Below are 11,240 nucleotides of genomic sequence, written 5' to 3'. Positions count from 1 at the left end.
CCTAGAGCTACGCGGCTATGAAACAGCCGATCTGTTGTCAATAATCAAACTCCGTTCCAGATGCCAGTAAAGACATCCGCGGAGGTCGGTGAAGACCCACAAAGGCGGCTCGTGTCTTCCGTGGTCCGAAAGTCAAACTTCTTATCAACCTTGGAAAGTTCGCGTGAACGCATGTGTTCCTTGCCTTCTCTCGAATCGAAAGGCTTCGATGGATGCATCGTCTAGCCTTGGGAAAACCGTATGATCACGTTGGCGAGTGGTTGGTTCCCTTCCGCACTTCGAGAGCGACGCGCAAAAATGCTGTGGAAGATGCCTCGAGTTCGCAAATTGGCCAAGGTTCCACAAAGCATGAGCCATGAGCTTCCACGATGGCCACATCGGATTGAACATGTTCTTCTTATGTTGTCATCCGTATGCAGGATGCTTTGATGAGAATCGAGGTTGATCTCAATCGAGCAGCCAAGCAGGCAGAATACAAGCAAAGAAGGGTACTAGAAACCGAGCCCTGAATCTTAAAAATCTAGCAATCTGCTTTATATAGAGTAAAGAGTAGTAAGAGTACCTGGATCGCCCCAAGGAAGGGGCCAGTGGCTGTTGTCTTGTGTTCGCCACAGGTTGAGCGGCTGAATTGAAGGCTTGTCAGCCAATCATACCCTTGTCACCGCCTCCCAAAGCAGCCTAGAGGTTAAGTAAGGCCATCAAAAGACGCGATGGTCCGGTGCTTCACTGACAGCGCCGACGTTCAAGACGCAGATTTCTCTTAGCAGTGGCTTTCATACCTGCGTTAGCCAAAACCCAACCCGGCAAACCTCCTCCATCCGCACAGCGCGTCTAGATTTTGCTGTTGACCGGAGCCGCGTCCGCACGCCAGCCCCTTCTCCTTGCGCTGAGGCTCAAGTCGTCGGCACTTGCGCAACGCAACGGCGTCGATCATGTGGACGGACTTGAACTCTATGCACGCCATGTACATACATATGCCATGCCCGCCATGTACGACAGCGGTTTGGTCTCGCCGCGTCTTAAGACTGCCTGTCAAGCGCTGGCGACCTCCACTTGTGTAGCTGTCGTACGACTTCTTCACTCATGTTGATACTTTCCCCGCTCAAGTCTGCACAGTGAGATGAGGTTTTCCGCGTACCTTTTACCGTTCACCCCGCTTCTTTTGGTCGACGCGATGCCTTACCCGATGGTGGCTGAAACGGCAAGGGAGATCCTGGCGGTGCGACGCGACGTACTCGATGCGTATGTTGGAGAACGGCCTGTTGATAGAACGATATTCGTCGTCTTGTCATTGTCGTTTATGATGATATTGTCTTTGCTACTGGGTACGTATTGAACCTGGGCAGATTAGAGTCACAGTTGCTGACACCTCCTGCAGGAGCCCGGTTCGCAAGGCTCCAAAAGAGTGCAATGATGTCGCGCAACATCACCTCGATGCTTGTACTTCTTTTGTACTTTCTAGTCTTTGCGTTTATCTTCTCTTCAGCCATCATGGTTGCCGGTCAGGGCATGTTTAACCACAGTCTTTGTCACACTGCGACATGGATATGCTTGATCCTCTACACTGCATGCAAGGGCACAATGTGGGTTTTGAATCGGTCAGCGAGTCGGAGTAGGCTAATATGACCAAAGTTACATATTCATCGTCGAGAGAATACATGTCGTCCGCGCTCCGTTCGTCCGCCGAAGCCGAGACTGGTTATACTGGGCGTGTACAGTCACGATAGTCGCATCCTTCCTCGGAACCTCGATTAACGCATACCTGAAACCAATCATCACCAAGCAATCTGATGGACGCTGCCATATGGGCATCCCTGGAAGGGCCTCGATTCCATTCATGGTCGTCGACATCATTGTCAATGCCGTATTGACCATCGTATTCTTCTCCCTCCTCCGGCCGGTTGTCAAGTTTCATTGGTTCGGCGCAAAGAACCAGGACAAGACTTCTGATACACCGCAATCGAAGCAGGAGACAGCGGTGCAGCGCAGCATCAAGGTCTTGTTGTGGAAGAGTCTACTTGGAAGTATGCTCATCATCCTGCCCACCATCGCCAACATGATCCAATTCTATATTACCCATGGCCGGGGCCTGGCCCTCCTCTGCCTCTCACTCTGTGTTTCAGACGTCAGTTGGGATGCTATCATCATCCACTGGCTCACATTTGGATCCGCAGAGGCCGAGAAAGAGCTCACTCGATCCGCACAGAAGAGCACTCGGTCTCCAACACCTGTAACTTTGCGCCTTAAGGAATCGCAAGAAGCTATAATCCCTCCTCTCCGTGATTGGAGGAGCGACCCCATAGACGAGAAGTTTGTGGCAAGGGACGCTGTCACTGCAGCGGGAACGCCATAAAAATCTAGAATCACCGACGAAGTTTATGTTCGGGGTTGAAGATAATGTGCATAGCTCAATCAAAGCTCCTCCCTCTTTTATCTTGGCTTTAGGCAACCAATGTGTGCCATATCACAAGCGCACAAGGCCCCATCTTTTGGGCGGAAAGGTTCTGTCGCAATGAAGTCATCAAGTCGTTTGCCGATGTACCTTGCGATAGGATCCAAGGTAAAACCATGCCGGTGTCAATCGTCTCAGTAAGGATAGAGGTGCACATTGCAGGCGTACGACGTCGCGGTCCCGTTGCCATCGTCGCTAGTAGCGAAGATGCTCACTATCGAGCGTGAAGTCAGCATGCAAAGATTTGAACATGCCTGCAGTCGGTGCTCAAAACTGGGGCCGACAGAGTGTGGTACCGTCACGAATTGTGACGAAGACTCGGCTCGGATTAGGGTCGTCATGAACGGGTCGGTATAGGTCTGTCGTGATTGCTGGATCCCAGAGTCGATTTCAGCCAGGCAGTTCCAGTCGGAATGATGATAACCAGCTTGCACTCGTGAAAGATGCACGTGCAAGCGGTGACTTTATGCTGAAGACGACAGCGATGCAATGTCGCCTGTTTCGTGATTCAGTCCGAATCTGGGCCTGCTTGCGTACGGTATACGAAGTACGTTCTGAAAGCGGGAAGCGCCTTCAATCCAGTACCAAGCACACACGCGATTGGATAAACTTGTGTTACGCTTACTTTGCGTCATGGCGCAGTGCCGACTGTTTGGTTCGGGTCGAGCTGAGATCCTCTCGGGCCGATCTCCATCTGCGTATTTCGTTTAGAACAACGATCGCATGGTCGCTAACGCTACAGTTGAAATGGCAATGATACATGCAAATACCTCGGTGTTTTATGTGAAAAAGGGGAAATCAATGCGTACTTCGTACGCAAATATGCGTATCATACCCTGCCAACTCTCTTCCACGTTGCGCGACGAGACTTTCGGCTCTACAGTCATCAGCATTCGATTATGAGTAAACGGCGGGCGCATCGAAAATCGCGAGACGGATGTGCTGAATGTAAAAGGCGCCACATCAAGGTACGTAATTTGGGCACAGTCGAATGGGCCGAAGTTGACTGAAAGAATGTAGTGTGACGAGGGCAAGCCTTCGTGTTCACATTGCACACGTTACAAGATGCATTGCACTTATCGCCAGAGTTCAACAATCAGCAGAGAAGTGTCTTCTTGCGAAGGCCTATCGCCTCAGTCAGCATCCTCATGGCAGTCCATTCGCACAGACGAGTACAGTCATGCATCTCCTGGCTTTACCAGTGCCCCAAGAGATGCACCAACTAGCCTCTTTGGTATAAAGGATATGGCTCTCTTCTATCACTGGATCACTGTTGCAGGACACAGCATCGTCGACACACATGACATTAATCACTTCTGGCACTCGGTCATACCATCACTCGGTTTCAAACACCCGTATGTGATGCACAACATCCTCAGTCTATCAGCCCTGCACAAAGCTCATATGAACCCTCTTGAAAGCGGTGACTTTGTGCGCGTTGCAGCAGAACACCGGAGCAAAGCGCTTGATGGATTCATCGAAGATCTCCATGATGTTGGACCCCACAACAGCAGCGCCTTGTTTGCTAACGCAACACTGACGTTCTTTCACGCGTTCGTCTCGTTCAGCAAGACAGTCGACGATGCGCACACCGACGCAAAAGTTCGAACAGCTCGAATACTTGGTGTTGAATGGGTACCGTTGCTCCGCGGCACTGCCATCGTACTTGAGCCTGTTTATGACCATGTCCGGGAAGGACCGCTCAAATCGTTTCTCGATCTTTACCATTATGACCACGACCGGACAGAGCATGGTCAGGCCAGCGACTACGGCGTACAACTCATGAAGATTCAGAGCCTCTGGTCCACAGATGAATACGCCGATACATACAACGAGACACTACAGCTTCTTCTAAGGTGTAGCACATGGATGGAGAAATTTCGGAACATGGAAAACGACGTGATGGCAGATTGTGGTTATAACAGACTTTGTTCAGGACCATTCATTTGGATCTTTAGTGCACCCGAGAAGTACATCAACTTGCAACAACAGCGACAACCACCCGCTCTAATCATTTTCGCGTACTACGGGGTCTTGTTACATCAGTTGAATAGCTACTGGTGGGCGGAAGATTGTGGACGGAGCATCATCAGTGCTGTTGATGCATGTTTGGGACCGTATTGGAGTTCTTGGGTTGAATGGCCAAAGCAAGTCGCAGGATTATGAGCGTATTACTGTAAAGAGCCTTTGAAATAGGTCTGTGGTCTATTATGGACGACTGGATGTTCAAGTTCAAGCCGGAGATCAATTGTATTTCCAAAAGCCTTCAATTTCACACCACTCCAGATGATCAAACGAGACTACAGAACTCATAACCAAGAACAATTTTAAGCTTGCACTAGCCGACTGTACATGGGTGCCTAGAATGCTGGCACTAGCGGATTGGGAACGAGTTGCGAAATACGTCATACGCTTATTGGCTCAACTCACTACCTATCCCGTTTCAGCGATGCACAGCCTTTCCAACACCGCCCAACTAGTATTACGCGGCCAGATCCTCCAAATCTATGTTATAATATTCTTCTGGTCTGCCTGTCTCCTCGCACCACTCACAATTGCATATCATCGTTTGACCTATGGCTCCCACGCAAGACAAGAAAGATTTCCCAGCACAAAGTTGGCCCGCCGAACTGCCCATCGAACTTCCCGTCGAATTGCCTGCCGAATTGCCTGCTGAATGGCCATCAGGTCAAGATTCAGCAGTCAACTGTATAAAATCCCTCGGAAAATTCAAATGACGAAGCTAATAGGATCATAGATGACGGGCGCGTTGACATCGATCTCAATTCCAAGCTAGCTCGGACACTGTCAGTCTTCTATGCAGGCTCACAGGACCCTGTTATCGAAGAACAGCCACCAGATTATTCAGATCTGGTCGCATCGGGGGCCCTAGGTTCTGTCACAGTCAAGTTGAACATCGTCATACAAGTTGTAGGCAGCCGTGGAGATGTACAGCCTTTCATTGCGCTTGGCCACGAGCTTCGAAAGCATGGGCATCGCATACGTATAGCCACTCACAATATGTTCGAAGACTTTGTCCGAAAGTCCGGTTCAGGTCTGGAGTTTTACCCGATTGGTGGTGATCCGTCAGAGTTGATGGCGTATATGGTCAAGAATCCCGGACTCATCCCTAGTATGAAGACCATACAGGCTGGAGAGATCAAACGAAAAAGATTAATGGTGGAAGAAATGCTTGAGGGGTGTTGGAGGTCGTGTATCGAGCCAGACACAGTCACCAACGAGCCTTTCGTGGCTGACGCCATCATCGCAAACCCACCAAGTTTTGCGCATATTCATTGTGCTCAAGCCTTAGGTATTCCAGTCCACATGATGTTCACGATGCCATGGACGAACACAAGAGCGTTTCCACATCCATTGGCGAACTTGAAAAATGCCGAAGGCAAGGAAGGAACCGCAAACTTTCTCTCGTATTCGGTTGTTGATTGGCTCACATGGCAAGGGTATGCCGATTCTTGCAAAGTTATGTATGGAAATTCCTCAAAGCTGACAATTATACTAGACTTGGCGACGTTGTGAACAAATGGCGTGCAACAATTGATCTCGAGGAGGTTGCCATGTTTGACGGTCCAAGCCTCGCAACTACACTCAAAGTACCCTTCACATATTGTTGGTCTCCAGCACTAGTCCCAAAGCCAAGAGACTGGCCATCATACATTGACGTGTGTGGCTTCTTCTTCAGAGATCCTCCCGCATACGAACCGCCACCTGAAATTCAACGATTCATCGAAAGTGGACCGCCACCAGTATATATTGGGTTTGGCAGCATTGTGCTTGAAGACCCTCGGAGAATCACAACGGCAATCATGGAGGCTGTAAAGAAAAATGGGTTTCGTGCTATAGTCTCCAAAGGTTGGTCGAACTTGGGAGCAGATGGAGAATCACATGAAAATGTGCTTTTCATCGGCGATTGCCCACACGAATGGTTGTTCCAGCACGTAGCCGCTGTCGTCCATCATGGAGGCGCTGGAACTACCGCATGCGGTCTAAGAAATGGTAGACCCACAGCGATTGTACCGTTTTTCGGAGAGTAAGTTCTCGCACAGCATTGCTGCTTGAATGAAGTCTGACATTCATGCAGTCAACCGTTCTGGGGCGAAATGTGTGCTACGGCAGGAGCAGGTCCCATGCCTATACCACAAAAGGAGCTCACGACCGAGACACTATCGCAGGCAATCACCTTTTGTTTGTCCAAAGAAGCTGCTGCCGCTGCAGCAGTCATCGCTGGAAAAATGCAAGCTGAGGTTGGTGTCGAAGCTGCGGCTCGGTCTTTCCACCAGAACCTGCCGATTAAGCGGATGGCGTGCGAACTGATTCCTCACTTGCCAGCGACTTTCCGCTACAAGAAACGGAAAACCGATATCAAGCTTTCATCCCTTGCAGCCGGACTTATCCTCCAAAACGCCCCAGGAGAGCTTAAATACCTTGAATTGTAAGTTCTGCAATACAGTGACTGTCACTTCACGGATCTGAAGAGTGATGAGACCTGACAGTCACGGCACACATGTTTCTCAAGTACACAGTGTTGACTGTAGACAGGTATCAAAGCAACGTCATCACCATAGAACCACGCCGATGGGATCCGATCTCAGGTGGTGCATCTTCGGTTCTGGGCACAGCAGTCGATCTTGGAACAGCATTCACTGGCACTTTTACAAAGCCCTATACCGAGTACCGAGACGACCGTGATAGACGCCAATACGAGGAGTCGACGCTGGCAGCATCCAGAAAGCAGAATGGGCCTGGAGACGAGGACAAAACGGCCTCAGATGCTTCCAGCCAAATTTCAGCAACAAAGCGCAAACCAATATCCGCAGGGCAACTAGCGGGTGCTTCGGGTAAAAGCATCGCGATGTTCGCGCCAAAAGCCCTCAAGGGCATGATGGTCGACATCCCTCTTGCTATTACCGATGGTCTGAAGAACGTGCCTCGCGCCTATGGTGAAACAGTTCGAGATCACGGTCCCGTGACGGGATTCAGAAGTGGTGCAACAGTTGCTGGCAAGACATTCGCGTGGGGCTTCATCGATGGTCTCAGCGACGTGGTCATGAAACCGTACGAAGGTGCTCAGAAAGAAGGCGCAAAAGGCGCCGCAAAAGGGCTGGGAAAGGGCTTAGTCAATATGCCAGCCAAAGTAGGGGCTGGCATGTTTGGTTTGATGAGCTATACGAGCGCCGGAATTGCGAAGAGCCTAAGGACTGCAGTGTATTCTGGAACGAGGAAGTCCATCGCCGAAGCCAGGCATGCAGAAGCCCAGTGGCTTTGCGAGCAAGGGACATATGGTCCGCAAGAATCAGCATCTATTGCTTCGAGGTTTGAGGCGCTCAAGAACAAGTCGGCATGAACTGAATATGATGAATTCAGGGTTGAAGCCATTACTAGTCATTGTCGACGTCTACGTTAGCACGAGAGAGCTCATGAAGTGGCATTGGTGGGAACAGACGTTAGTATTCAAGTAACACTGGGGCTAAGAATGCTGTGTTGCTAGTATACTCCTCCGCAAAAGCCCAATACAGCATTGTGTCGCGGAAAGAGCGATCATCACAATCTTAGGAAGGCACCGATTTTCCAAAGTGATATGGAAGCCATACAACGAGCGGCACAATTTAGAATTAGAAATATATACATCGAACGACAAGATGCTGTCCACTAGGATTCTAGTAGCCGCTGGGGACAAGTGAGTTCGCCCAGTCCTCAACAGTCTTGAACTTGCTCTCAACATCATCGGGAATACCGTTACCATTAGCATCAACCCATGGGGTACCCGCATTGATGGTTCCCGGGAAATTCATGGGACTCGCAGTCTCATCGCTGATCAGTTGACCGGTCTTTCCATAGCTCTTCAGCTCTGTGATGAGACGCGCGTCAACAGCATCGCGAACCTTGCTGGCTCCAACAGATGCTTCGACATACTTCAATGCGTCGGCAGCAGATAACAACTTCGCAGGTTCTGGGTGCGCAAACTTGGAAGTCGAGATTGCCATGCCACCGTAGTTGGAGCTTGATGCACCGAGTTCTGAGCCACTCAGAGCACCGTTCTTGTCAGAGTCGTAGAAGTTCTTCTCGACATAGCCGTTGAAGTTGGCGTTGCCGCGCGTGAAGGCAGTGACGCTCGTGCTAGGGCCACTGATGAAGTAGTTGCCGATGATGTTCGCCTCAGACAGGCCAGACGAGTCGCCGGCAATGTAGCCACCACCGCCACCCCAGTTGTACACAACGTTGTTGATGAAGTCGTTTGTGCCCTTGACCTTCGGGTTTCGCGTCTTGTTGTCAATATACAGGTTCCTGAACAGGCTGATGCCGTTATCGAGCTCAGTCTGCATAAGACCGCCGCAGCTGTGTGTTTCTAATCCTTGAGCGATGATGCTGTTCTGGATGGTGATGTTGGAGGCGGCGCCGTTGATAGAGAATGTCTCATCGCGACCCCAGGATACGCTGATATGATCGAAGATCATATTTGTGCCCTCTGCAATTCCAGCAGCGTCTTTGCCGCTTGTTCCTCCCTTGCCCATTCGGATACGGATGTATCGCACGATAGCATCGTTGGCGTTCGAGAAAGACCAGCCATTGCCATACACTGTAATACCATCCCCAGGTGCCGTTTGGCCCAGGATACTGATGCGCTTGGAGAGCACAATGCGCTCTTTGATCTTGATGAGTCCGCCGACTTGGAAAACAACGATGCGATCTGGCTGCGAGACAGCATCGCGAAGAGAGCCAGCACCGGAATCGTTCAAGTTGGAGACGACGTAAACTTTGCCGTTGCGGCCGCCGATCGCATCTTTGCCGAAGCCTTCGGCACCGGGGAAGGCAAGAGCCGAAGCCGTGCTGACCAGCAGCGGAAGGTAAGAAAGAAAATGCATGTTGGAAAGTGAGATGGTAAATGGATAACTTCGTTAGCCGGGGCCAAGATCTTTATTGTATAGACAACGAAGTATGAAGGACACCCGCGTTTGGTGATGCCATGTTTCGACGCGGCTCGGGGTATTTCCACATCAAGCAGAAACATCGAGCTCAAAGTAGAGAGATGTCGATATTGTTTACCCTCTCATTTCGAAATGGCTGTGGTATGTTTTGCATTTAATCCTCCGCCAATCGCGTACGACTTAGCGGCGATCATTACCAGGTGTGAAACAGCGAGGTCAGCTGTCATGCCACCGGGCTATCTTCATTGCGAGTCAATAAACTTGTATATTGCGCAGTTCCTGTGATGTACGATTGCTTCTCTTCTTGCGCAGATCGTAACCTCGCACTTACAACACTCACCCGAGTATGACAACGCATCGTCCTGGCGCATCCCCCAGAACTGGTACCCTGCCAAGATTTCAGCTATAGCACCCGGGTCATATAGGTGCGAGTCCAAAGTACCTGTGTTCTATAGGGGTTAGAACAAGACTTTGTTCGGCTGGCGGTTAGTGACCGGCTGCACGCATGCGAGTACGACCCCTTTAAGCAGCCCCGGTGCCTCTAAAAGGTCTCTGAGTGCCACACGGCGACATTTATAGAGTGCCGACGATTATAGATGAGCCAAGCGCGACCGAGGCTGGGCGTGGTTGGAGTGACTCTATCTGAAAGTATCGAAATGTCAACTGAGTCAAACGTGCCTCCATTTGAGCAAGTTTCGTGCACCGACAATGATGCTTCAGTGTCTATTTCGCGACACGCTCAGAAAAAAAGGAAGTTAGCTTGACTATCTTCAGCTATGAGTATAAGCGGTGAAATACAAGTACACGGTCCACCCAAAGCTGATCTTTGCATTAGTCGAAGCCCAGTCGAGACATGCAGTTGTGAGAGTGTGGGCAAGCACAAAGCAGAAAGATCCAAACCCGTGTTCTGCGTTTTTTCACGTGGTTAGTGGCTAGCACTATTGCCCTGGGTTGTGGGAACGAGGTCAAATTGCACTGGATGATGAATTCCAGCATTGCCCTTCCAGTAGACATGCCAACCCTCTTTCCCAGCGTCCTTGAAGGGCTCCCACCTTCCCTTGAAGCCACCAAATCTGAGATCGCGATAGAACTGAGCGCTGCTGGAGAGACGACTGGGGTCATCAAACGTCCACTGATCCGCAGTGCAGTCGTAATCCTCAGGACAAGCATCTGTCTGTGTTTTGAAAGATTCACGTAAAGGAGTAGGGAGGTAGACAATCTTCAAGCTGACCGTACGAGTGGCGTTATTGGTAAGCGCGGCAAGGTACGGAGTTCTGGAGAGATCGTCACCAACTCCATATCCACGTAGGGCATACTTGTTGTCCTCGTTGTGTATACGGATAGGAAGGAACTTTAGTGCCGGCGTTTCAGGATTAACAGTGAAATTCTCGAGTCCTAGTCTCTTGCTGAGAGGGAGATTGACTAGAGAACGTCCGTGCCAGGGTTGATCTGGGCTGTGAAAAACTGTTAGTGTAAGTCGCCCTGCAAAGTGGGGCAAACAGACCAGTTGGCACGAAGGGTATAAAATTGAGCTTCTCGTAGTATCCAATTCTGTGGGGACGTGAATGGAGTAGCAGCCGCGACCACAGCTACGGCAAGTAGAGACGCCAACATAGTGATTGTTGACAAGTAGGTAAGGTGAAGTTTTTGCAGGTTAACAATGACGCGACAAAGTGACAGACGAACTGCAGTCCACGTAGCGTAGGCCCTGAGATAGTGACTGTAGGCGAAGATCCAGGATCTTTCAATCTGAACTATCAGTCTCAGGGGAGTTGCGACGGAAATCAGCAGATAAGAAGGCGGAGAACCATGATATATGCCAGGCCGCAAAGTAAGGCAGAGGT

General features: G+C 50.3%; 5 protein-coding genes across 5 annotated transcripts; 3 read left to right on the top strand and 2 right to left on the bottom strand.

Moving 5' to 3' along the window:
- The first annotated feature begins 1,034 nt into the window (after positions 1 to 1,034).
- On the top strand, positions 1,035 to 2,397 carry C7974DRAFT_90537 (uncharacterized protein). The gene is made up of 3 exons (XM_046147481.1): positions 1,035 to 1,325; positions 1,379 to 1,583; positions 1,633 to 2,397. Exons 1-3 carry the CDS (start codon positions 1,121 to 1,123, stop codon positions 2,351 to 2,353), a joined length of 1,131 nt encoding a protein of 376 aa, XP_045991084.1. The 5' UTR covers positions 1,035 to 1,120; the 3' UTR covers positions 2,354 to 2,397.
- A 771-nt stretch (positions 2,398 to 3,168) lies between these two features.
- Positions 3,169 to 4,676, top strand: C7974DRAFT_429459 (uncharacterized protein). Its single transcript, XM_046144637.1, has 2 exons — positions 3,169 to 3,420; positions 3,473 to 4,676. Exons 1-2 carry the CDS (start codon positions 3,352 to 3,354, stop codon positions 4,616 to 4,618), a joined length of 1,215 nt encoding a protein of 404 aa, XP_045991083.1. The 5' UTR covers positions 3,169 to 3,351; the 3' UTR covers positions 4,619 to 4,676.
- A 40-nt stretch (positions 4,677 to 4,716) lies between these two features.
- Positions 4,717 to 8,108, top strand: C7974DRAFT_90505 (sterol glucosyltransferase). Its single transcript, XM_046147480.1, has 5 exons — positions 4,717 to 5,161; positions 5,211 to 5,913; positions 5,973 to 6,500; positions 6,552 to 6,902; positions 7,010 to 8,108. The coding sequence occupies exons 1-5, from the start codon at positions 5,029 to 5,031 to the stop codon at positions 7,812 to 7,814; spliced, it is 2,520 nt and encodes an 839-aa protein (XP_045991082.1). The 5' UTR covers positions 4,717 to 5,028; the 3' UTR covers positions 7,815 to 8,108.
- Position 8,109: 1 nt separating this feature from the next.
- C7974DRAFT_90491 (pectate lyase-like protein) lies at positions 8,110 to 9,511 on the bottom strand. The gene has a single exon (XM_046147479.1). The coding sequence runs from the start codon at positions 9,331 to 9,333 to the stop codon at positions 8,128 to 8,130; it is 1,206 nt and encodes a 401-aa protein (XP_045991081.1). The 5' UTR covers positions 9,334 to 9,511; the 3' UTR covers positions 8,110 to 8,127.
- A 729-nt stretch (positions 9,512 to 10,240) lies between these two features.
- Positions 10,241 to 11,169, bottom strand: C7974DRAFT_90489 (uncharacterized protein). The gene is made up of 2 exons (XM_046147478.1): positions 10,901 to 11,169; positions 10,241 to 10,850 (listed from the first exon to the last, which is right to left on the bottom strand). The coding sequence occupies exons 1-2, from the start codon at positions 11,008 to 11,010 to the stop codon at positions 10,322 to 10,324; spliced, it is 639 nt and encodes a 212-aa protein (XP_045991080.1). The 5' UTR covers positions 11,011 to 11,169; the 3' UTR covers positions 10,241 to 10,321.
- Between the last annotated feature and the right edge of the window lie 71 nt (positions 11,170 to 11,240).

This window comes from Boeremia exigua (assembly GCF_020726555.1).
Source record: "Boeremia exigua strain MPI-SDFR-AT-0100 chromosome Unknown C7974scaffold_16, whole genome shotgun sequence".
Classification (NCBI taxonomy): Eukaryota; Fungi; Ascomycota; class Dothideomycetes; order Pleosporales; family Didymellaceae; genus Boeremia; species Boeremia exigua.
The sequence above is the reverse complement of the archived record's forward strand: the minus strand, read 5'-3'. Positions and strand labels throughout refer to the sequence as shown.